Source organism: Theobroma cacao, chromosome 8 (assembly GCF_000208745.1).
Source record: "Theobroma cacao cultivar B97-61/B2 chromosome 8, Criollo_cocoa_genome_V2, whole genome shotgun sequence".
NCBI lineage: Eukaryota > Viridiplantae > Streptophyta > Magnoliopsida > Malvales > Malvaceae > Theobroma > Theobroma cacao.
Genome location: NC_030857.1, coordinates 2790319 through 2814633, shown reverse-complemented (window position 1 = coordinate 2814633; position 24315 = coordinate 2790319). Strand labels below are relative to the sequence as shown.

At 35.2% G+C, this 24315-nt stretch overlaps 4 protein-coding genes across 13 annotated transcripts; 1 reads left to right on the top strand and 3 right to left on the bottom strand.

Moving 5' to 3' along the window:
- LOC18591726 (putative pentatricopeptide repeat-containing protein At5g43820) lies at window positions 185-4171 on the bottom strand. 7 transcript variants are annotated; one of them, XM_018126401.1, is made up of 3 exons: window positions 1324-4171; window positions 740-863; window positions 185-399 (listed from the first exon to the last, which is right to left on the bottom strand). In XM_018126401.1, the coding sequence occupies exon 1, from the start codon at window positions 4096-4098 to the stop codon at window positions 2410-2412; it is 1689 nt and encodes a 562-aa protein (XP_017981890.1). In that variant the 5' UTR covers window positions 4099-4171; the 3' UTR covers window positions 185-399; window positions 740-863; window positions 1324-2409. The 7 variants fall into 7 exon arrangements, with proteins under 7 accessions (XP_017981890.1, XP_017981888.1, XP_017981887.1 ...); XM_018126399.1 differs by having other exon boundaries at window positions 185-863; window positions 1324-1396; window positions 2069-4171; XM_018126398.1 differs by having other exon boundaries at window positions 185-863; window positions 1324-2271; window positions 2381-4171.
- LOC18591725 (7-ethoxycoumarin O-deethylase) lies at window positions 5392-8113 on the bottom strand. Its single transcript, XM_018126374.1, has 2 exons — window positions 7020-8113; window positions 5392-6140 (listed from the first exon to the last, which is right to left on the bottom strand). The coding sequence occupies exons 1-2, from the start codon at window positions 8001-8003 to the stop codon at window positions 5520-5522; spliced, it is 1605 nt and encodes a 534-aa protein (XP_017981863.1). The 5' UTR covers window positions 8004-8113; the 3' UTR covers window positions 5392-5519.
- Window positions 9808-20819, top strand: LOC18591724 (Fanconi anemia group J protein). Of its 4 annotated transcripts, none has more exons than XM_007018013.2 (29): window positions 9808-10259; window positions 10374-10467; window positions 10891-10966; window positions 11169-11233; window positions 11350-11394; window positions 11511-11611; window positions 11701-11842; window positions 12771-12832; window positions 12908-12981; window positions 13071-13141; window positions 13742-13829; window positions 13904-13976; window positions 14074-14169; window positions 14529-14637; window positions 15071-15164; window positions 15256-15339; window positions 15427-15583; window positions 15805-15992; window positions 16092-16136; window positions 16367-16395; window positions 16478-16599; window positions 16844-16891; window positions 17897-18021; window positions 18141-18161; window positions 18271-18422; window positions 18696-19617; window positions 19736-19807; window positions 20183-20302; window positions 20392-20819. In XM_007018013.2, exons 1-29 carry the CDS (start codon window positions 9911-9913, stop codon window positions 20416-20418), a joined length of 3651 nt encoding a protein of 1216 aa, XP_007018075.2. In that variant the 5' UTR covers window positions 9808-9910; the 3' UTR covers window positions 20419-20819. The 4 variants fall into 4 exon arrangements, with proteins under 4 accessions (XP_007018075.2, XP_017980836.1, XP_007018074.2 ...); XM_018125347.1 differs by having other exon boundaries at window positions 18253-18422; window positions 20195-20302; XM_007018012.2 differs by having other exon boundaries at window positions 18253-18422.
- Window positions 21056-22776, bottom strand: LOC18591723 (WUSCHEL-related homeobox 8). Its single transcript, XM_007018010.2, has 3 exons — window positions 22301-22776; window positions 21576-21977; window positions 21056-21448 (listed from the first exon to the last, which is right to left on the bottom strand). Exons 1-3 carry the CDS (start codon window positions 22494-22496, stop codon window positions 21360-21362), a joined length of 687 nt encoding a protein of 228 aa, XP_007018072.1. The 5' UTR covers window positions 22497-22776; the 3' UTR covers window positions 21056-21359.

Genomic DNA, 24315 nt, shown 5'->3' with positions numbered 1-24315 from the left:
TAACAAATAATTATATTTTTTTTCACATACATCTTTTTTAATTGATTTTGATTTTTTATATTTTATTTTTTAATGAATAAAAAATATTTTATTTTTATTTTCTATTTCAAAATTATGATTTGGTTTATAAAGTTATTTTTTTATTTATTAAAATAAATAAAATATTATCAAATAGTTTTCTACATCTTACAACACTTTTCGCAATTAAGCTTGCGAAAAACTAATTTAGTTTCTCTTTACGACACTGTTGCATTACATCATGACCCAAACATCCCTTAAACCAAAAACTCTAAATAGTACTAAATTCTCATCTTCAAAAAGACCGATAACGAGGCTTGACTATTCCAATTGCAGCAGACAAGGCCTTGGAAAATGGAATCCAACATTAATTTGTGCTTCCTGCGAAAAAATAAGTTCCCCAAAGCAATCAAGAAAAGTTGGGACAAGGGATTTGACAGTGGTAACTACTAACTACTCCTTCAGCCGTCTTTTTTTCTCTGTTGGCTGTCATGTATTTTTCCCTTCAGAATTCTTGTTAATATTCATTTGCTAAAAGCCCATGGATCATCTTGCAAGTAATTTAAGTGTTTAAACTATTTCCAATTTACAGGATTGTTACTGCAGCTCCTTAAAAGTACAGCCATTCAAGAATCATGTTCTCGTTGAACTAGCCTATCATGCTCTATCTAATTTAGATGCTAAAATCCATTTATAGTAGACATTCACCCGCGGATGTTACCTCCTCTGCAACAAATAACCAAAGCCAGGCTCCAGTATCGCATGAATGGAGTCACATGCTCAATCAGAATAGGTATCAAGATTTTGTCCAGGAACAAAGCTGCGAACATATCCCTCACTGCAGACTAAGAACAATCATTTTGAAAAGTATTAAACGAATGAAATGAAACGGGAAAATGCCAGAAAAGAGCTAAAGTTTATCTCATTAAAATCCAATGGGTTGTTCGTACATAATAAAAGTTTTGTGACTAGAAAACAAATTTTGAAGACAGCTCAGTGGCCAAAATATGCATTATTCCCCACAAATTACCAAAAATTATTCATTCATGCAAGTGAAGAAAGCAATTACAAACATTTCAATTCTTAAGCTGCTTTAACTCTTCTGACTGTTTCTTTGGGCAGACGTAACAGGTAAGAAACAGAACATTTTATCTGGATACTTCCAAGAGATTGTTTCTTCAAACATAATTTAACTACTACATATTAAGCTTTCAATGCAAGTATATTGAAAATATAGTAACAATTCCCTTGTATTAATTCCAAACTATGAAAATGGAAATTTTTCTCATGAGATGAACTACTCACATAAAGATAAAGGAAACGCTTCCCAATAGTGAATTTCAAGTTGAACTCCAAATGCAGGTAGACACAACAGATTCTACATTGAGGAGAAAAGACTAGGTGTATAAACAAATATACAACTATAAAATGACAAATAAAATGTGGGATGAAGCATTCTATAAAGTACATTCCTCATAGATCAAATGTGCTAATAAAAGTGACATTTTAAAGCAATTTCGAATTTCAGAATTATCGTCCAGCATTTTAATACCGTGAAACTACATACTATCCAGCACATTAACCAGAAAAACACAATTTGAGATATTAACTGCCGATGCAATGATAGGAACCAAAAAACTTTAATAATTATTACTATCATAAAATCAAAGTACTAAAGTTAACAGGATGCTTAAAGGACAAAGTCTAAAAAATTGAAAAAGACAGAGAGCAAGCAAGGATTCTAGAAAGGCCTCATAAACTGAACAAGGACTTCAGAAATGGCATTGCAAATGAATGGCAAACCTAGCAGCCAACTTAGTGAAGATATCAGGTGTAATTCTCCCTAGTAACACAATACTTCACAATGCCAATGACTTAAGTGGGTTCTGAAACCCAGAAATTTACAAGGACAACATGCTAAATAAGCAGCAAGAATCAGCAGATAGTGCTACCAAGACCAATTATCTTCAATCTAGAGAATGAACACTGTAAAGTTGAAGGAAATAAATCCAGAGAGAACGCAACAAATTGAGGGGTCAACTATCCTTACCGAGTAGAAATAGAAGATAAATAAAGCCATTTACTCCTTCCAATGAAATATGGTGTTATCTTACCAGGCCCGTCACAGAATCATGCATATATGTATATCTTGCTTTGGCAAACTTGAGTTTAGCCATCATGAAACCAAGGAGCTCACAAGCTTTTTGGATAATCCGCATGCAAACCAAAAAATCATAGAATCAATACATGTACCTGCACTCAATAGAATAGTTTGAGAAACCTCAGATACAGACTATAAGAATACCACTAAGTGATACAAACTAGTTGAATAATATAGGATAAGCACAAAGGCAGACTTTACTTGCCCTAGTCACGGATAAATGTGCCAACTTAAAAATGCCAGCCGTTAGCACGCCAATATCTTCGAGCATTTTCATCACGGCGAGCATTTTTAATCTTCAAAAATAACTTGTAAGCCTTCTCTACTTCGTTTGAAGCAAGTAGTTTGTTATTTAATTTGCTATATAAAACTCTGCTTGGGCAAAACCCCTTGCGCAAAGCCTCCTCCATAACAAGCACTGCATTTTCAAGGTGCCCTATGTTGCAAAGTCCATTAATGACATGCTCATAAACTTCCATATCAGAAGTATGACCGCTTTCTTGCATCTCATCCCATATATTTAACAGCATTCCACATTTACCAAATCTGGATAGCCGCATGAGCAATAACTTATAGGCACTAAGTGATATTTTACAGCCAAATTTCCTTGCTTTCTTATAGAACATCATAGCAGCGTAGGGCGGACCATAGCTGCATAAAGGTTCAACAAAAGAGGTTAAAGTCCCTGTAGTGGGAACAATCCCTTGAACTAACATCTCGTCAAAAATTTCAAGAGCATCAGCCACATTTTGAGCTTTAAGAAAAGCAGAAATCAATTTCGTGTAGGTATCCACATCAGGGTCAGAGTTACTATTTAATAAACCCTTGTAATACTTCATACATTCATCAAAATTCCCAACAGAAATAAAATTAGAAATCATTGCATTGTAAACTCTAGTGTCTGGAATGCATCCTTTCTCCTTCATATGATCAAAAATCTCAACAGCATCATCAATCCTTCCTGCTCTTCCTAAGCCCTCAATAAGATAACTGAAAGTTGAACAGTCTGGAGTAAATTCATCTGCTATCATTGCTTTCAATATCCTCTCTATCTTACTAACTCTACCTAATTTTGACCACCCACTTATCATGATATTGTATGTATCACAATTGAACTTTACCTTCCCATTTACAGCATTGAACAACGAATTTGCAGCACCTACATGAGCTCGTCGACACAAACACTGTAAAAGCACATTCAAAGACTTAGTATCACGCTTCAATCCAAGCTCTTCCAAGTTCTCGAACGTTTCTATAGCTTTTTGCACACGCTGAGCCCTGATGAAACTGTCCATTACAATTGACAGTGTCTCCACATCAGGTTTTATGCCTTCTTTCACCATATCATGCAAAGTTTCAATCATAAACTTAAAAAATTTCCTTCTACCTAGTGCTTTAATGATTATGTAGTAACTGTGGATGTCTCTTGCTATTCCCGGCTGCTTCATTGCCCAATTGAAAAACAAAACCATAGCTTCACCGCCTAAATTTCCTATATTCACGACCTTAGCGATTATATCGATGCTTAATTCCACGGGAACATTTGATAATGCATGTTCAATTGCAGTCTTACCCCTCAATTTTTGAAGAAAAACCCCTCGCAATTTCTCTTCAGGCAATAAATATTCATCAACAGCTCCACTTTCTATTTGTTTCGGCGGATAACTCTCCCTGTACGGATATGGAACGATCGCGTTGCTATGAGAAAATTGAAACAAGTCGGAGAGTTCACCAAAAACGCGACGCTCGTCGACGGTAGACTGGTTGCTTATTTGATTAAACGACGGTTCCTTTATGGAGGAATCTGAGAGAGTTGAGAATGAAAATGCAGAAGAGAACGAATTAATGCAGGGCAAATGGTTCCTGGCTCTGTTAAAACTCAAAGACACCCCGTGGAGGTGATGGAAATGAAACCCCATGGAAAACCTCTTCAGAGAATCAGAGTTGCTGGTTTTGATCGTCTGACAAACAAATTCTTCCAGTTCTTTTTTTTTTTTTGTCTCAAAAATAAAAAATAACAAAAAAAAAATCACCTTTTTTTCTTTGCCACCATGACTTATAGGGGTCCAATGGACTACCGTCCCACGCCCACAAGTCCAGCCCAATTTGGGGCCGAAATGGAAAATTGATTTTAAATCATAATCTCTATTAAATTATTATATAACTAACAATTTATTTCAGCTTTAAAATAAATTTAAAATATTAAAATATATAAAGTAATAAATAAATAAGTGTACCAGGCCGATTACGGACTCCAAATTTAAAATGTTTTTTGAAAGCACTTAAAATTTAAAAAACTTGATAAATTTTTTGTTTTTGAAAGGCTANACCAAATTGATATATATATATATATATATATATAATATATATATATATATATATTCAAAATTTCCCATATTGGACATAACTAATTACTTCTTTTTTGTATTATTAATCTACTTATTACATGTTATATTGTCAATTTATCAGTTTTTAGTTTCAATTTTTAATTCAATCTTTCAAAAATATAAACTTTACAAACTTCACCTAAGAAATTTTTTCTCACAATTCCTGCTCCTTTTTATTTTGACCCTTTTATTGATAGTCAAAGTTCCAGAGTCCAGCCAGATTTATTTGGGCCATTGGGTTCATTTGCCGAAAACTTCGTGAGGCACTTTCCACATATAGTTTCAAAAAATAGCAGCTTTCCTAGTAGTCATTGGGTCGGTTAGGCCCCCCGATGTATTGGGCTCTTTTATAAAAACCCTTCATCAACACAAAATTCTCAAATTCATTCATAAAAGAAAAAAGAGAAAATTATTTAATTCTTATACCATATCTTATCAACAAATATATTTTATGAAAAATTACTAGTTACAATAAAAAAATTTATTTTGTCAATAGATTTAATGCAACAATTTCGATGCTGTTTGTTGATTAAAAATTAAACTTGTGTGCAACAAAAAGACTTGGCCATACAAAAACATTCAATCTTCAATTTTGGATCAAATTAAACATGCTATGTATATGTTAAGTTGTGAGCGAAAGATCGATAATCTCAAATTAATATGCAATTAAAGGTATTAGATTTTTCATTTGTCAATGGTAGACAGATTTCTATAAGGTACATGTGTATAATTTCACAAAGATATCATATTAATTAAGTTACAATTCATATCATAATTATAACAATTAATCAACCTTAACTTGGCCAATAATCAAGGACTCAAGGCTAATGATGAGAAGCTATAGATAGTATAATATATTATGTTGAACAGTACTTTTATTTTATACATATTTAGCATTAACTTTACTTTCTTTTTTATTAGTACAAGAAGTGAAGGGTTCCAATCTAAAATTTTTATTCATAAAGAGCTGGATTCGATAACCTTGGCGTTGGAATTGCAACCAGTGGATTCTTCAACTTCAAAACAATCCCAAACTTCTCTGTAGTATCTAACTTCTTACCCTCTGGCACTTTCCAATCAAAAGAATGCAAGAGCGTGGCAATTGAATATAAAACCATCCTCTCAGCCATTGCTATTCCAGCACAGCTTCTTCTGCCAGACCCGAATGGAAAATAATTGAAGTCACTCCCACTAAAATCCCATTTGCTGTTCAAAAACCTGTCAGGGTTGAACTCCAACGGATTTTCCCAGACAGAAGGGTCCCTGTGAATTGCCCAGGCGTTGACGAACACCCTACAACCCTTAGGGATAGCGTACCCGCCAACTGTGCAGTCTGCACTCGGGCTGTGAGGGACTAGGAGAGGGAGGACTGGGTGCAAACGCAATGATTCTTTCATAATTGCAAGTAGATATGGTAACTTGTGAACGTGGGTTTCTTCCACAATGTTCTCCTTGCCAACTGCTTCATCCAATTCTTGCTGTGCTTTTCTCATGACTTCTGGCTTGTTCATGACTTCAGCTAGTGTAAACTCAATCGAGTTAGAGGATGTGTCTGATCCTCCCACCACCATATCCTGTCCAAACTCCAAAGTATTAAAAAGTCTATATATTGCTATGTCCCCCACCTTTCCAAGTTTACATTAATGGGCTTTGATATTTTCACAGCCATTACTCGATTCTAGCTCTCACTTTCATCATTACCCATTCATCTAGAAATGAGAGAATGAGACTGAATGTGACAGACAAGTTAGTTTTTTTTTTTTTTAAATTGAGAATGAAAATTGACAAATAAAAAATTCAATAAGCTGGCTTTGTCTTTTTCATCCCTTCTTTGGTATATACAACATTAATATAGGATATCATAATGAGGAAGTTGTACTATGATCACTGTGGTTTTATGCTAGGAAAGTTGTATTATTGTATCTATTTTTTTGTTTTCACATGTAATTAAAAATCATGATTTTTTTTCTTAAATATTACTTGTACCAATGAAATAGAGAATTTTATCTATTTAGGTATATTTTAATTTTTATCTAATTAGTTTAAAAATAAATAAATAAATTAGAAAAAATATTAAAATTAAAATAAAATTAAAAAATTTCGACAAATTTTCAATAAACTTTGCAGTTATCGTAATATTATAAATTTATAACACCTAGAATACCAAATTCATTTTTGAAAAAAAAATTTCAATTAAGAATAGTTTTTCATTGATAAACATTCGATGATTACTTAAAATTTTTCATTTTAAAGAAAAGGTATTATCAATTTAGATATTTACAAAAAAAATTTCTATAGATTTTTTTGTGAAAATTCTATTGGAAAAAGGCATTTCTTACAAAAAATTCCATTATAAAAAAGTCACTTTAAAATGTGAATAATTCGATATATCAGATGGTGTACAGTCAACAACTAACAGTTCATAGTAAGAACTAGAAATGTCTAATACTCACCAAGAGCAACGCTTTGATGTGGTCCATGGTCATTGGTGTCTTGGAATCTTCCTCATCCTTCAACTGTAATAGAAACTGTAAAAAGTCCTTAAATTCCACTGTTGTGCTCCCACTTTCTCTCTCAACCCTCAGCCGTTGATCAATTATTTTATCAACGATCCCATTCAACTTCTCCACTGACTTTCCCATACGTTTGATTAGACCTTGCAAATCAAGGGGGGCCAGGACTGGGAAAAAGTCTGAAATATTGGGCAGACCAAATATCTCTGTCACTTCTGAGATGACGTGCCTGAACTCCGCACCGAGGCTCGCCCTGGCGTCACCCTCCACCGTCCCACCCCATAACATACTGGTGACCACATTCAATATAGTTAAAAACATTTGCTCACCGACGTTTACAGGCGATCCGGTCTTACTATGTATATAACCCACGGTTTCTCGTACTTCTCTACGGCGAAGCGAATACACTTTGTCCAAAGTAGCATTGCTAAGCATCTTGAGTACACAAATCTTTCGTAACATCCTCCATTCAGGACCGTAGGGGTTCCACGCTATATCACGCCCGCCCGTTACTAACATAGCAGCCGCAGGCACATCACGGTTGGCAAACACGATGTCTTGGTCTCTAAGTACTTCCCGGGCGGTGGATGGGGAGGTCACCAGGATCCCAATCTTGCACCCAAGCTGGAGTTTCACGACAGGCCCGTAGGTACGAGCTAGTTCGGCGAAGTAGGAGTGAAGGTCAGGTTGAAGGAAGGGAAGGTTTCCCACCAAGGGGAGGCCGCGAGGGCCTGGTGGGGATGTTGGCTTCCCCTTGTTCTTAGATTTGATGTACATCCATGTATACCAAAAAATTGCAAAAACACCAACAAGGGTGAAGAAGAGGCGTGAGAAATCATCAATTCCGTTGGTATTCTTGCTTAACCATGACCATATTTTAGAGTAAGAGTAGTCAAAACGGACAGAACTTGGGATGAGAGTCATGGCAAAGGAGTAACAAGGTAGAGGTTGCAAAAATGTGGTAGGAAATTGTGCAAAATTGGCCTTTATATTTGTTCTGTAGCTAAAAGTTTGAAAGGATCCTCACCTTTCGTTCTTGGTTGGAGTATGGCAAAGGGGTTTAACAGGGTGGATAAGATCCACATCTATTTTACGTGCATTTGTACGCTCAACCCAAAAAATCATTTTCCTATTTTCTCCTTCGCTCCCACTACGTCAGAACGGACATAGTTTGACCGAAACTAGTTCAATTAAGTCGAAATTAAAGGCTCAAGCCACCTTCCTTCCTTTTTCTTGAAAGACAATGGTATTTTACTAAAAATTATCAATTTCTTATTCCATCTATAGCTCTATAAGAAAAATCTTCCCTATGGGCTTCAATTAAGTACCATCCGAATTTGTCAATTGCATAACACATGGCGTGTAATTGGAATGGCTCTATTTGTGAAATTCCATTCATATGAGTTTTCATCTGCTCAATGTTGGCCTACTCCTGCAGTTGGCATGCACCATATGCTACTTTCAATTTCAATATATTTTCATTCCAGTCAATGTTCTCTATTTTTCTTTTTTTTTTTTTAAATGGTCGGCCAAGCGAGCCAACCCGAGTTCCACAAATTATGTCGCCCATAAGTCTTGATAGCCATACAGCACCCACCAGACGAGGTTGAGCGTGGCATATTTAGCCAACCGTACCCTTTTTTTTTTTTTTCTTTTTCTCTTTTCTCTTTTCTGGTAATAAATTTTTTAGGTTCTATGACCTTTCTTTTTATTTTTCTCTCTCTTAAAATTTCTTTACTTTACCATACATCTAACTTCCTATTTGATTTTCTACATCTAGCCATCCAATTTGTATTATGTTCCATATATAATATGTCAGTATATTTATAACATAATGGTTGGAACAAATTTTAAATTTATTTAAAAAGTTTTAAATAAATTTTTAAATTTTTATCATGTTTAATCAAGCTCATATATTTTTAATTTTGGTTAAATGAGTCATTGTAACTAATAAGTAATTAATTATCGTTATTTAAAATATCATTTGTCATTTTATATCTATATAATATTTACGTAAAAAATAAAAAATATCATATGATCATGTAATTATCTCATATTAACATGTTATGTTATTATTTATTATAACATATTAATATATTATAATAATATTATATAGTACAAAATAACAAATAACATTCTAATTAATAATAATTAATTATAATATTTTATTTAATTTAAATAAAAATATAAATAACTTGATTAAATATAATAAAAAATATTCATTTAAATTTTTTTAAATAATTTAAGGATTTCTTTACGAATTATGTCTATAATTATTTCTATGCTTATTCTATTTGTAAGATAAAAAAAACTTATTATATTTTTCATTGTGTTATGAAAATGTTATTATCTAGCAACCAAAATTAATTTAACCTTTATTTATGACTTTTGTTTTGAAAAAAACCACTTTCAACACGCAGAAGATCAATATGTATAAATATATAATATAATATAATATAGTTTTTTTAAAGAGAGAAAAAATATAGGCCGATCTTTAATTCAGAAGAGGCCTAAACATTTATAACGACACGTGGCGAAGAATTGAGCGTGATGAAAAAGCTAGTGCTCCCACCTCTCCAGGTCCAGTTCCAAATTAGGCTCTTTTCACTACCCGATGGGCTTCTGCTTACCACGGGCTGACTGGCGAAGGGTGATTTTACTTCTGTCCCTTTTTATTTTGTTCAAAAAGCAGCAGGAATGAAAAAAGAGAAAGCGCCACTATCGAAAGCAATTCGCCGAAAACTCCCGCCAAAAACTCATTTCCCACTTCAAAATCCCTAGTCTTAAACGTCCATGTACGTTTCCATCCACTCTCTCTGGAACCCAAAGAAATGACGTCTGCAGCAACCGGGGCCAACATCAATCCTAAAACTGTGTATCATATTGCAGGAATTCCGGTGGAATTCCCGTACAAGCCGTACGGGACGCAGTTCACCTTCATGTACAGAGTCATATCAACCCTGGATCGAGCTCAGAAAGACGGTCATTGTCACACCTTACTCGAGTCGCCCACCGGTACCGGCAAATCGCTATCGCTTCTTTGCTCCACTCTGGCCTGGCAACAGAAGTATAAGCTCAAGAATCTCCAAGGCTGTTTGTCTCACTCCACACCTGCACCGGAGGCCATCACCGATCCTCTCGGTCACGGCGGTGGTTTTATCCCAGAAACGCAACCTTCAAGTAAGTTATTATTTTCTCAGCATGATCTCCGGTGTTGCTCAGGTTTTGACTTCGGATAATCAGTAGTGTTCGTTAATATTGAACATTGCATGATGGACCTTGATTATGTCTTAGGCGTTCCTCCATCAGGGATTTCAGAGCCACCTCAACAATCAGCAAATAGCAAGAATAAGAAGAAAAAGTTGGCTCCTACGATATATTATGCTTCGTAAGTTTTATTTTATTTTATTTGTCTTAAAATGGTTTCTCTCCGAGGTCATTGCCATTTAAGCTCTCTTTCTTTTCATTTCTTGGTATCAAGCCATCATTCAAATATGAATATGGCTCTCAAATAATCTGAATTAGTACTTGTTGTCAAAATTTGTTACCTAGCAGCAGTAACGGAATTTATAATAGATGGTGTATGTCGAGTAAACGGGATACTATAGATTATTTCATTCATTTTTTGTGATATAAAATGTTAATTTTGGAGTTGGTATTATGTTTGAACTTTTTGATGGTTTAAGCTCTTATAATCTCTGATAACTGAGCCAACATTCTTAATGCACTGATCAGTATAAAGAGCTACAGGAACTTGTACAATTGGATGTGGAATTGGTACTTAAATACTGTGGTTTCCCATTAATATCAGGAGGACACATTCACAAATTTCTCAAGTGATTCGTGAATACAGGAAAACTTCTTACCGAGTGCAAATGGCGGTATTGGTATGTTTTACCCAATCTTCATTGACTTTTTCTTCTTTTTTTTAGTAGGAAAAAATTTTCATCGATAGAGGTTTTTTTTCAAACATGATTTTAGTTGTCATGTTTCAAAAAAACTTTCTATGTATATGCCATTATTCTAGGCATTATAATTCAAACTTATGGAAATTTTTGTTGACTTTCCATTCATTTAAAAATTTCTCAGGCCTCAAGGAAAAATTATTGCACAAATCCACATGTTCTTGGGAAGCAGAATATTGATGAAGAATGGTGCAGTTTTTGGACCTTAAAATTTCTTTTTATTTTCTCCTTTTGGTTTCTCTTTTTCTTCTCCCACTATGATTTCCATTACTTTTCCTACTAAAGATGCTACTTGAATTTGGCAGCAAGCTGCTTTTGAGCAATCGAGAGGAAGGATGTTTTGAATTTAAGTGAGTTGTTTCTCCGTTCAATATCCATTTATTGTGACTTGGCCTTGTTTGTCCATGATTTCACTGTCAATCTTGAAGTAAGAGTATAACCATAAGAAATTACCCATTACAAGCAGAAATATGCATAAAGTCAAATGTCATCCCTCACTTCAGAAAGGAGGCTGTCACGAGGCCCATGATATTGAAGATCTTGTCAAAGTTGGACAAATTGTTAAAGGTTTTTCTTTTCTTTTCTTTTTTTAAAGAGATGTTTCTGCCATTATGTCACTCTTCAAAATCATTCTGAGGGTTCTCTTCATTTCCCAGGATGTGCATACTATGCTGCACGTTCCATGGCTGATGATGCGCAATTAGTTTTTTGCCCGTATAGCTACATCATCAATCCTGTTATTCGAGGAGCAATGGATGTAGACATTAAAGGAGCCATTATAGTTCTTGATGAAGCTCAGTATGTCTCTGCTAACTTCCTCATTCGTTTTCTGATGAACATCTCTTTGAGTTCTGATAAATTTTGGCAGAAGCAAACATTCTAGATTATCAATTTAGTTTTTGAATAAGGAAAACAATTAATTATTTCTATGAATTTGCTCTGCACTTGAATTTGGCTGAGTTGGGGTAGTTGAATTTCCGTTTTTTGTGGGTTGAAAGCATTTGATGTACCATAAAGTTACATTATCTCTGACCTTTCAGTGCTTTTATATGGTTAAGGAAAGGCTCAAGTATGTCAACATTTCATTTTTACTTCTTTTGTAGTAACCGTATCGGTAGTAGATCTTTCTTCTATAATTTCCTAACAGAGCAGTGATCATGCAACTGTTTCCAATAAAAAAGAAAGGTTGCTAATTCCTCAGCCTAGAAACTGAGGTGGTGGGTGATATCCAAATTATCCAGTCATAGACTTCTTTCTTGGTGGGAATATAAGGTAGATGAAGGTTCTCCTTATTTCCCCTTGCTTTCTCTTATTGTAGTACACAAACTCCTCCAGAATCTGCAATCTCAGTGCCACTAGCAAAAAATCAGTTAGTTAAAGTTTATGATTTCCTGATGATTATATGGTGAATAATTCATGCTGCAGTTGATGTTGTGTTTCATTTTTGACATCTAAATAAAAAGATGTAATAGATTTGATTTTGTTTAGCCCAAGGCACGTTCTAAAGATCTCTTTAGAGTGCTAGCATCGTTGAAGTTTTGGAGAATGATTTGTCTACAATAGTCAGTGGATGCCTATTTGCTTGCCAAATTAGATGTGTAAATAAAGTCAGGTAGTTTAGAAATGAACTCTCATCCCATCTTGGATGACTGACTGAGATTTTATTTCCTTGTGTATATGAATTGTTTGGCAAGATCTGATATCAAAAGAGTTTCTCCCGTTACAGCAATATAGAGGATATTGCTCGTGATGCTGGTAGTGTGGATCTTGAAGAAGATGCTTTGCTCAGTACGTTAAGAAACTTTTGCTTCTAATTTATCATATGAGGATTCTAATTCTTATAGCAGTTATACATTATGGAAGAATTGCAGACGGAGCTAGAGCAGCTCTACATGATTGATGCCACAATTTACCAACCACTGTATGAAATGATACAGGTAAGGAACGTCATTTCTTGTGCAACGATCAGGTCTGACATAACATTAGTTAATTTTCATTTACAATAATTGGTGTTGTGGAAGTGTAGGACCTAATGGGTTGGATTGAGCAGAGGAAAAGCACGTTAGAAAAGCATGAATTTCGGCACTACTTCTCCTCGTAAGTTTTGCAAAGAGCTTCTTTATGTTGTAGTCATTCTTATCTCTCCTTGTGGGAGTGCCATTTTGGCCAAAGATAATTAAATAACCTTTATCTTTCCGTTTAGCACTCTTTACATTCTTGGTAACATCTACTCTAAGATCTGACAGTCTTGGACTAATTTTATGTAATGCCTGAGCTTTTCTAAGCTTGATGTACTCTGTAAATTGCATTATTTCTGCAATCAACATTGAAACTAGATTGGTAAATTATACTTTCTTATAGTCACTGTTCTTGTGTACAGGAACCTTTTTCTATTTGTTCTTTTCTCTGTTCTTCCCACTAATGAAGTTTTTTTTTTTTCATTTTTATACTATTTAAATGGAAGACACCGTCTTCATAAGATAACAGTTTTGGGGATGATATATGTTTTTCCTCTTATGACACGTTATGTTTTCTTTATAATAAAGAAATCAAGGGAACTATGGCAGTTTTCACCTTATTTCCTGCAAACAATATTGAAAGTTTTAAAGTAATTTTTGTTAGGTGTGACTCTTATGTTTGTTCCTGTTAGCATTTGATTTCCATGGTCTTTTATGTTTCTATAATCATATCTTACAGCTGGACCGGTGACAAGGCATTAAGACAACTCCAAGAAGCTAACATTTCACAGCAATGCTTCCCCATCTTGCTAGATTGTGCAACAAAGGTACCATACTCAACAATATTTTGAGTCTTGATTCTTACCGTTTTATACTGATTATGAACCACATTTTATTCAAGGCAATCAAAGCTGCTTCAGATACAGAGTCAGATGCACCTCATTTAAGTGGCATGTCTGTCATAACATTGGAAGGTACAATCATAATTTTTTTGATGTATGTACTCCAAGCTAATTAATAACCCTTGAAGTCTTAATATTGTGATTGACTACATCAACAAATGCATTACAGGGCTGTTCTCTTCACTGACATATTTCTTCTCAAGGAATGGTTCTCATATATTTGATTATCAGCTTGCTCTACAAAGATATGTTAAAAAGGATGGCGGTGAGTGGTTAATGAATTTATTACTATTTTTTATTCTGTCATTTTCATGTAGACAGTGCCTTTCTCGTACTGTGAGTAAACTTTCAAAGAAAATTTTAGCCGTGTTAATATTAGTGTATGAGATAGGTGATATTTGGGCTTTCAACATCTAATCAGATTTAAGTTGCTTAGCTTACAAAGAATTTGGATATGATAACAATAGGTTGGCATTTTAGCTATTGGTTTCAATTGTTATTTTTTCCCTTTCATTGCTATGAGTAAAAAAGTTTCACTATAGAACTCAGTTTTTGGTTATTGCCATAGTGTTTTCTGTTCTTTTGATTAAACTAGAAAGGTTATTGATAGTGTTTTGCATACAGAAAATGCTTTTGGCAATTGGACATGTTCTTTAAGTTTGTGGTGCTTGAATCCAGCGGTTGTTTTCAGAGACATTGCTGAACTTTCATTGTCTGTCATTTTAACATCTGGGTAAGAATGGTCCTTATTTGAATACTTCAGTTGCTGGCCTTGCATCAATGAACCTTCTCTACATCATAAAGAAGTATTTGCAGCTTTGTGCAAGCTGTTATTATCTTGTATCCAAAACTTTTCTAGCAAGTCACATTAACCAAGTCAAAGTAATAAAGCCATTAACTACTTCTAGCTATCTGGATGGATATCTTTTCCTGAAAGTACCCTTGTAATCTGATTGATAGCACATAATATATTCTGCCATCCCATCAGTGTGCCAACCTTTAAGAAGAAAGTTGCCATTTATGATGTCTGATACTGAGCTGCACTTAAGTGAAGGTTTTCATATTTTTGCTTATGTCCTTTTCCATTCACTGGGTTCTATGGCTCACTTGCATTTCCATATAGTGTTTTTGACTAGTAATTTCATTAACAATTTTCTGTAATCTAGGACATTGTCACCAATGAATTCCTTCTCATCTGAACTTGGAGTTCAGTTTGGAAACTGTTTGGAGGCTCCTCATGTTATTGATGTTAAATCCCAGGTACAAATTTTATTTTCCTCATGCCTATGATGCTCATCAATTCTTAATTCCACTGTTTTTTTGGTTATGAGTATCAACTTTTCTATTGCAGGTGTGGTCTGCTATAATCTCCCATGGTCCAGGTAATTATCGATTGGATGCAAGTTACAAAACAGCAGATACATATGCTTTCCAGGTATGTTGTATTTTGAGTCATTTTTTTTGTTTGATCAAGAATTAATTATTATTTGACCTTTGCATATATGTATTTGTCGTTCTGAAGGATGCACTCGGCAAATCCTTAGAAGAAATTTGCAAGATTGTTCCAGGAGGCTCTCTGATTTTCTTCCCTAGTTACAAGCTGATGGAGAAACTTTGCAAGCGTTGGCGTGAAACAGGCCAATGGTTGCGGCTTAATGCAAGAAAGCGCCTTTTTGTTGGTAAGACACTTTATGCCTCTTTCCTAGATCTCATGTGGTTGAGCATATCGTTGATTTTCTTGTCAGAAATGCTATTTAAAACTTATGTTTCTATGCATATTTGGCTGGACTTTTGTATTGATGTTGAAGATGGCCTGATTTGCTCAGTATTTATAACTCATATTGTTCATGCTTGGATATTTCTTGTTGGATTGAAATTCTGATTGGTGGTATTTGTGCAGAGCCAAGAGGAGGTAATCAGGAAGAATTTGACACTGTTCTGAAAGGTTATTATGATTCAGTATCTGGAGGCAAGGAACCTGGTCTTGGGAGAAAGAAAAGGATTAAAAAAGCAGATCACAATGCAATTGAGTCCACAGAAGTTACTAACCATGAAGGTGCTGCTTTTCTTGCAGTTTTCCGAGGAAAGGTTTGCATCAATGTTTTCCTTCTCACTTTGTGGTACTTCTAATGGTGGAAATACATTTATGTGCTTCACTAAAAGTTGATTCCTACATTTTCCTTGCAGGTCTCAGAAGGCATAGATTTTTCTGATGATAATGCTAGAGTGGTGGTATCCTTTTGCTCACTTTGAAGTTTTTGTGCCTCTTTTCTTACATTTCAGTAATTAACTTGGTGCTTTTGAGGCCATAAAAAATCTGTTATGGAAAATTGGAAGTTCGTAGCTCTGGATATATCAGCTGTGTTTATTTTCCTTCTAAATAACTGCTATTTGCTTACTCCTCTAAGAGCACTCCATTGTATGACTCTTAACTGTTAATTGTGAGTTCTTGACTATCGAAGATAGTTGTTGGCATTCCCTTTCCAAATATGTATGTACTCTTACCTGTTGATGATGTTTTCAAACATAAATAAGTCATTTGTCATGATTTCTGACCCCTCTGGTCTTTGCAGAAATGATATTCAGATTGCTTTAAAGAAGAAATATAATAACACTTACAAATCATCTAAAAACCTTCTCAGTGGAAGTGAGTGGTACTGCCACCAAGCCTTCAGAGCTCTAAATCAAGCTCTTGGTATGCCCTGTGTATTTCCAACCTTGAGAATTATATATTTGCTCATTCTTCTGGTACTTGTTTCTTAGGTGATTTGATATACAGTAAGTTCAAGTATCTGCAAAATATTTTGATTTTATACATATGGTTGATTATGTAATTTAAGCATATATTCTCCCTAAATCTCCTATTAAAAAAAAAAAACCTTCCTAATCCTTATGTACTTCATAGTGGTACTATTTGATAACTGCCTTTTACTATGCAGGACGCTGTATACGTCATAAATTTGATTATGGAGCCATCATCCTATTAGGTAATATTTTGAATTTGGTGATCCATGTGGTTTCCTGTGGTATAGAATCTCATTTTCTTATATTCTATTTCTTTTGTGAAAATGTTTCTAGGTTTTAATTATTACACAAGTTTATGAATAGTGGATGCTAACATGACATAAATGAACCATGAAAAGAGGAAGGGAAAATCTTTATATACACATAACTAGCTAAATTAGCAATATTGTGTTGTCTATAGGAGTTACATGTCATCATTCCTATAGATTGTTTTTGTCTTCAGAAAATTATTGATGCAACTGCATATGGTGCCATGAATTTGTGTTAGTTCTAGTTTCTTTGGCTTTTATACATCTAGGCTTTTCAAAGTGAGTCTAAAAATGCATCTAGAAAGCTATTAGTCATGGTAACTGAGGAGATTTGAAAGTTAGCTATGATCTTATCCTGAAAATGTTGATGGCTAGGATAGGATGTTGACTAGGAAAATCTATGTCACAAACAGAGTGCCAATTGATGGTTTATTGCTTTGCCTTGACTGAAATGCTTTAAGCATCTGGATATCTAATTGCTAGATAGGTACTTCATGGATAATAAAAGGTCCGTATTATTCCCACCGAGTTTTGGGTCTTTTTGTGCATTTTGTGAAAAGGATGAGGTTCGCAAGGCAAGCAAAACAACTCTTTATCTTCGGAGTAGAATTGTCAATTTTCTATCCTGTGAGGAGAATTTTGTTAACTACACTTCGTAACACTACTGCATCAAACTTTTATGTTAAATATGTGAAACAATGCTCCTACACCTGTGAAGATGTTACTATTAGTTAATAGCCGTGATTCTGCAGTCTTTTACTAGATGCTTTCCTACGAAAGGTGAGCGATGTAAGATCTGATACCATTTAATTGTATAACTACAATTTGGCTTGTGGCATTTTGCTGCATTTGAGATTGTATTTTTCATAATATTGTAGATAGTAATTTCTTCACATTTTTTTTAATGCTCATAGAATTGAAAATATTTTTGGTTATCAGATTCACGTTTTCAAGAAGAAAAGAATAGAGCTTACATTTCAAAGTGGCTAAGGCCATCCGTTAGAAGCTACGAAAGTTTTGAGAAGTCATTAGAGGAGCTAAGATCCTTTTTCAGAGATGTCAAGGTCCGTTTGAATTCCTTTATTAGCATATGTTCCTTTTCTTTAGACTGTTCATTTTCGTGTGTGGGCTGTGGTTGAATGGTGTTAAATAAGGTCTTTTCTCTTGCTTCACCTGTTTGCAGGACCTGGTTAGCAAGAACAAGGTTTGTAACTTGAACTTGAATAACTCTAATGAGGCCCCTTCTATGTATCAAAGCTAAGGATTACTGAAATGAAAATTTGAAACTTAAACAGTCTGATCATTGTGGACAGCAACTACTTCCTTTGGCAAAATATGATGCCACCTTTCCCCAGATGAAGCCTCAAATTGATCTTGCAATTCAAACAAGTGTGCAAGTAGATAAGGACCAGAAGACATGCAAGGAATATATTGATCTAGAATGTAGCTCTCCAAAAGATTCCCGGTAAATGACCAACACCTCTATTCTATAATGTATGAAGCTGAAACTGTGAGTGTAATGAAAGGAAACTTTATGCTTGCATGTCACTTCATTTGTGAATCATGATATAGTAATATCTGGCCGCATCCTTTTGGAGATTTGTGTTTGGATTATTTGCTTGCTTCTGGAATTTTTTATATTCTTTCTTATATCTAGCAGTACCTAACTAGGTTTTTTTCTTTTTTTTAACTTGAAATATCAAACTGGTGTAATTGGCTTGGAAGCATCTTCTTGCAGGTGTTTGGAGACTTTATCTATGACATATTCCAATGAAGATCCAGATTTACTCATGGTCAAGGAAACACCTCTTGTGGATTCCAGTATCTCTCTAGCTAGTCCTGGTTCGTTATCTAAGGATGGGAACTCTGGTTCAACTATAATTCAGGCCTCAACTAAGTCTTTGGATCAATTTTTAATTCATCCAATGTCTTCAACAAGCCTGAACGAAGTTCCTTCCTCTTATGAATCTGTGACAATGTTCACCCCTGAAAAAGACGTCAATCAAAACACCTCCAGCCTGATACCAAAAATAGAATCACCTTCGAATCTTAGTGTTTGTTCTTATATTCATAAAAGGAGGGAATCCATGGGTTCACCTTTCATTAACCTTGTTAATGAAGAAGGATCTGATACTCCTGCGCAAATTCCTGGTTCTATGAGTTTCAAGGATAACTTACTAGCGAACAGGCGCAGAATTGAATTTGGTTTTGAGCCTTGTTCAGTAGAAAACAAACAGAAGAAATCAAATGTTCCTCAGTCGTTGGCAACTCACAATTCTTGTCCTGCTATGGATAAGAGATTACAAATTTCTTGTTTACTCTGCAGAAGCCCTTTAGGCCGCCCTGAAAATCATCTGTATCTCAGTTGCTTGTTGACTGTGTCATCAAAAGTTTACCTGTTATCTCTTATAAAAGAGAGATTCATTTGTTGTTCTTCAAATACACTAACAACCGTACCAGTTATAATAACTGACATTTCATCAGTTGATCCAAGACTCTGCAATAGAACTCTTGAAGGTGACACAGGACAGGGCATTTGGCATGAAGATGATGGGTGTGTATTCAAAAATGTCTTTTGCCCCTTCTGCAGTAGCCGTAACAATTGTCTTGGTGTGCAAATCAAAGCGGCTGATGAAAACAATGTTAAGTGGCTAAAGAAGGTTGGTTATTTAAACCTTAGTGTCTCAGAACTTTGCATTTTTGTGATTCCTCTAATAATGCCTTACCCCTTTTTGTATTTTAAAAAGGCTTATCTGCGACTGACTTTTTCATCTGCAGATACTGCTTTTCACTGATTGTGTGGAAATTAGAAATTCTGAAGCAGCAGAGGACAAGGCAGCAAAGGATAAGGTAAGTTGTAATATTAGGCATAATGATTCTTCTGTTGATTCCTTGTTTTTTCTCCACATGTCATGACACTAAGACAGCTTCCCCTTTTTGTTATAATGCTGAAAGTTAATAATAGAATGGAGAAATTTTATATTTTTCCTTTATCCACTTAACTGTCATGCAAAAGAGGACCTACTTATACATTTGACAAGAACTTTTCAATTCAGGGCCTATATTACATACTTTCCAAAATTTTGAATGCTAAAATTCTACTGACTGGACTTGCTACAATTGTTCCATAGGATTATAGGATTGAACTGAAGGTTATTTTCAATTACGGAAGTTGCTTTTGCTGTTATTTTATTTAAAAACAGTAACATTAGCACATGGTTATAGGATTTGTCGCAGGTTGATGCCTCAACCATGGACAAGACTGCCATTTTAAATTCCATTGATAAGTTTGCATATTCCCCTAAACAGCCAGACTTGGGAGGGTGGAGGACTACAAAATCAAAGGTTAGACACAAAGAAATGATTTGAGCTTTTAATCACAAGACATTCTGTCCACTCCAAAACCTAACATTTCTGTTTACATCATCTCGCAGCTAAAACTTTCTAAGAGGAGGGGTTAATGATAGCTTTACCATACTAAACTCTTCTGTTTTTGGTAAAGCCTCACTTAATGAGATGTTGGTTCTTGCAAGATGTACATTTTGGTGGATTGACCATCTCAGTCCAATTTTGATACCTTAGAGCAAAACCACCTGCAGCAACAGAGGTATTCTTCCCGGCCTAATTTATGAAGCTGAGGTTGCTATCTGTTGATAGGCTGTTGATAGGACATTTGTTGTGTTTTGGTTTTGTTCTCATAGTTTTGTAGTTCCAGAATGGATATGACCTGTATATTTCTGTAAGGGGTTTTTTGTTTTGTATATATAGAAATGATTTACAAGGCCACTAGAATGCAAGATGAATTGTTTCATCAACTGAAGGTGTAAATGTCATTCGAAATCAAAGTATTTGCTTATGTTTTCTTGTGAAACTAATTAATTGATAAATGGAGTCGGTAAAAATGTTCGATTAGATTAATCAACAGGCTGTGTTGCTATGGTTAAATGCTTCCTACCAGGCGGGGAACAATCCCAGAAACCAAAAATTAATTGTTACAGGGAAATGGTAATGGTTATGACAGTGATGTTAGAATAATTTGGATCCGATTCTAATGTCATGTCAGGCGCTGCAACAGGTGATCAGAAATGAGAAATATGATTAAGAGAATATTATGAAATTTCACATTGGATAAGTACAATAAGAGAAGAATCTTGCGTTTATAATTTTTTGAAAAGAGAATGTCGTCTAGTATATGAACTCTGTCGTTAGGTGAAATCAACATGGAACTCCTAAAACAAGCACAACTTTTCCTTGCTTAGAAAAAGAAAATATACTGTAATTAGATCAAGTCGAGCATTCTCTGCGGGTTATACACTTCTTTCTCAAAGGACCTCCCAAACGTATATCTATTCTATCAATTCCAGCAGCTTCAGTCTAAGCATGGCAAGAGATTGCCAAGGCATCATCCGAGCAAGCCAAATTGTTCGACTAGATTATTATAAGGATCGTAGCCTCCTGACGATTCCACTTTACCAGTAAACTGATCAATCCCTGCTCACAAAGAAAAAAAAAATGTAAAAACAAAGCTGAAGTAACACAGTATTGATCTACAACCACCTGCTTCATCTTCCCAAAACCACTGTCTTAAGTATTCAAAAGAGAATGATCATTTAAGCACCTGTATCAGGATTTTGGAAATAGAAGCTTTCAACTCCTTGTGCAGGGATATCAATAAACTTCAGACTTTCTGGTTTGGTCCTCTTCTCTTTTGTACCCAAACCTTCTGCATCCGCTTCTGGTTCTGCATTGATTGAACCAGAGGACTGCTGCTTCCTTTTTGAACGAGCACGCCGGTTCTGAAACCAGTTATAGACATTTGTTTCAGAAATTTGGCCATGTTGTGCCAGTTCAACTGTTATCTCTTTGATCTTTTGCTTGCTCGGAGTCCCATTTCCTAGATCATATATACTCTCCAGGATTTGCAGCTGCAATGATGTTGGAGTCCATCGCTGTCTAGCAGTGATATTGTGGCCAATCGAGGCTACTATGGGATCACAGTAGAAATTTCCCAACCTTATTCCTGAAACAAAGGGAAATCAATGTAACATCTAGAAGCAGTGAGAATTGAGAAGCACTCGCAGTTTATAAATCATTTCGGGTAAATAAGCATCATTTCTGTTGTCTTATGTTGCATAAATAAATTGATTATTCATCCATAAAGATAGAGCCATGCCAACAATTTTTTTTCATACATAAAATCTTATATGTATGATACACACACACACACAGAAACACCTTTAACGCAATCTGATGAAAGTCGATGAACAGAAACATCAATCGAACCATAAACAGGGATGAGAGTCACATAAAAAGGAGGGAGAGCAAAGAAAAGGGACAACCCACCAGTAAAATCCTGATGGGCAGACATGGCTTTGTGCATCTCAGCCAGCTGCTCAGAAATAACCGCATAGGCAACGATCTGTTTCCTCAGCTCCTCCATCTGTTCATCAGTCATCACCTTCCCACAAACCCCATTCTGAAATTGATACTGCAGATACCCTTCTTCTTGCTGTTGCATTTCTTGATTTTGCCACTCCATTTCCTCTCCCCTATCCTGTCAGGCTTTTTTGCCTTCACCAAATCACTTTTTCTCTACAAAGAGTCATACCCTTCGAATCTATCTTCCAATTTATGGAGGAAGAAACCAGCAGCAAAGATGGCAAGTAGCTTGTATATGCAATAGTAATTGACTGGAAAGTAGTAACCGAGAAATTAAGGGAGCAAAAAAATGCGTAAATTAGCAGAGAAGGGTCGTCGTCATTGGCATAGCCCCAGCGCATTTGAGTGCCGGGTCGCGCGGGTAACTTTGTGCCTGATTATTGAACTTTTTTATCTTCTTTTTGGATTTCAGTTGCCTAATCACGACTCTTGGTAGCCGTTGAAGGGTATTTCCGTCAACTACGTTTGAAATTGAATTTCAATTTCCGAGTAAAATTAAATGACGAACGAGGCCTTTGGGCTTTGAAATTTGAATTTTCTTTTAACTTTTTGGTAACTTGATTTAATTAAAACACCCATGAAATAAAAAAGGATAACTCCACTAGGTAGTCGATTCGATCCGTTTATTTATAAATTTTAAATATAAAAAATTAATAAAAATAATTAAATAATTCGTTTATCTTAATTTATGAAAATTCCATATAATTATCGACTAAAAACATAGAGAGACTGCAAGCTTAATTTAGAGGGGGTTGTATTCACTTTTGTAGAGTTGATTAGCTGATTTCAGGGCAGCAAACAAGCGAGTTAAACAAACACTTGGGTCCTGATGAATGGATCCAGATTGATTCACAGTGGCGAGACAAGCATAGGAAAAGAAAGGGGGACATTCTTCGAATCTTGTTGGAGGTCAAAGCCAAAAGTTGGTACGCCTAATCAGACCACTTAGCCAACGACAAAATGTTTCGTTGGAATGAAATCTTCCATGATTTGGTTTTGCAATTCCACTGTATTCATGGATATGATTGGGTGAAAATGTATGGCTTATCATTTTCTGCAAGGATTGGTTGTCTCCTTGTGAGTGTAACGAATGATATGATTCGTCGTGGCCTAGCATTTTGTTTAGAGTATTATTTGGAGGTAATGTGTTTCTACAATGCGAGCTTTGAGAGGAAACAAAGACCATTGATTTCGGACATGCAATGCTCGAACGAATTGCTAACATCTACAGCAGAAGCTGCTCGAAGCAAAGCACAAGAGCAGCAACTCAAGCAACAGAAGCGAAAACTTCAACAAGGTGTGCAGCCAACTCAAACGAGTTGCTAAACCTGCAGCTAGCCAAGTCTCCTGAGTCCTGTTCAGATAATAGAAGCAGACAAGCAATGCACAGCAGCTAACATCCACAACATCAGCAGCAATTCGAGCAACAGCAATTGCAGACACATCAGTAGCAGAAACTTCAACAAGGTGTGGAGAGAATCTCAATTGAAGATCAAGTTAACAGTGATACAATCACACTTGATCCCCTCAATCAAACTTTGATAGCATTTCGAAAACATTTTATGATTTCCAAATCAACTCTTGGTGTCTTATTTGATTCCATGTATCTCTGGTAAGTAATGTCAAAGATTGCGATTGTGTATAAATATGTACATCAACAATTAATTAAATTAAGGTAATTTTAATACCATTTCAAGATTTTTTATTAATTTTTTTTAATTGAGAAAAAAAAATTCTAATCATACTCTTTAAATAGAGATTATACATCAATAAATTAGTTAAATACTCGGGTGCCAAGTCTCTTTATTAATTAATTAGATAGAGAATCAATTATTTAAAAATAAATAAATATTCACTCACAAGCAAGGGATTCACACGGAAGTCCCTTATTAATGAACAAAAAAAGAGCTGCCTACAAA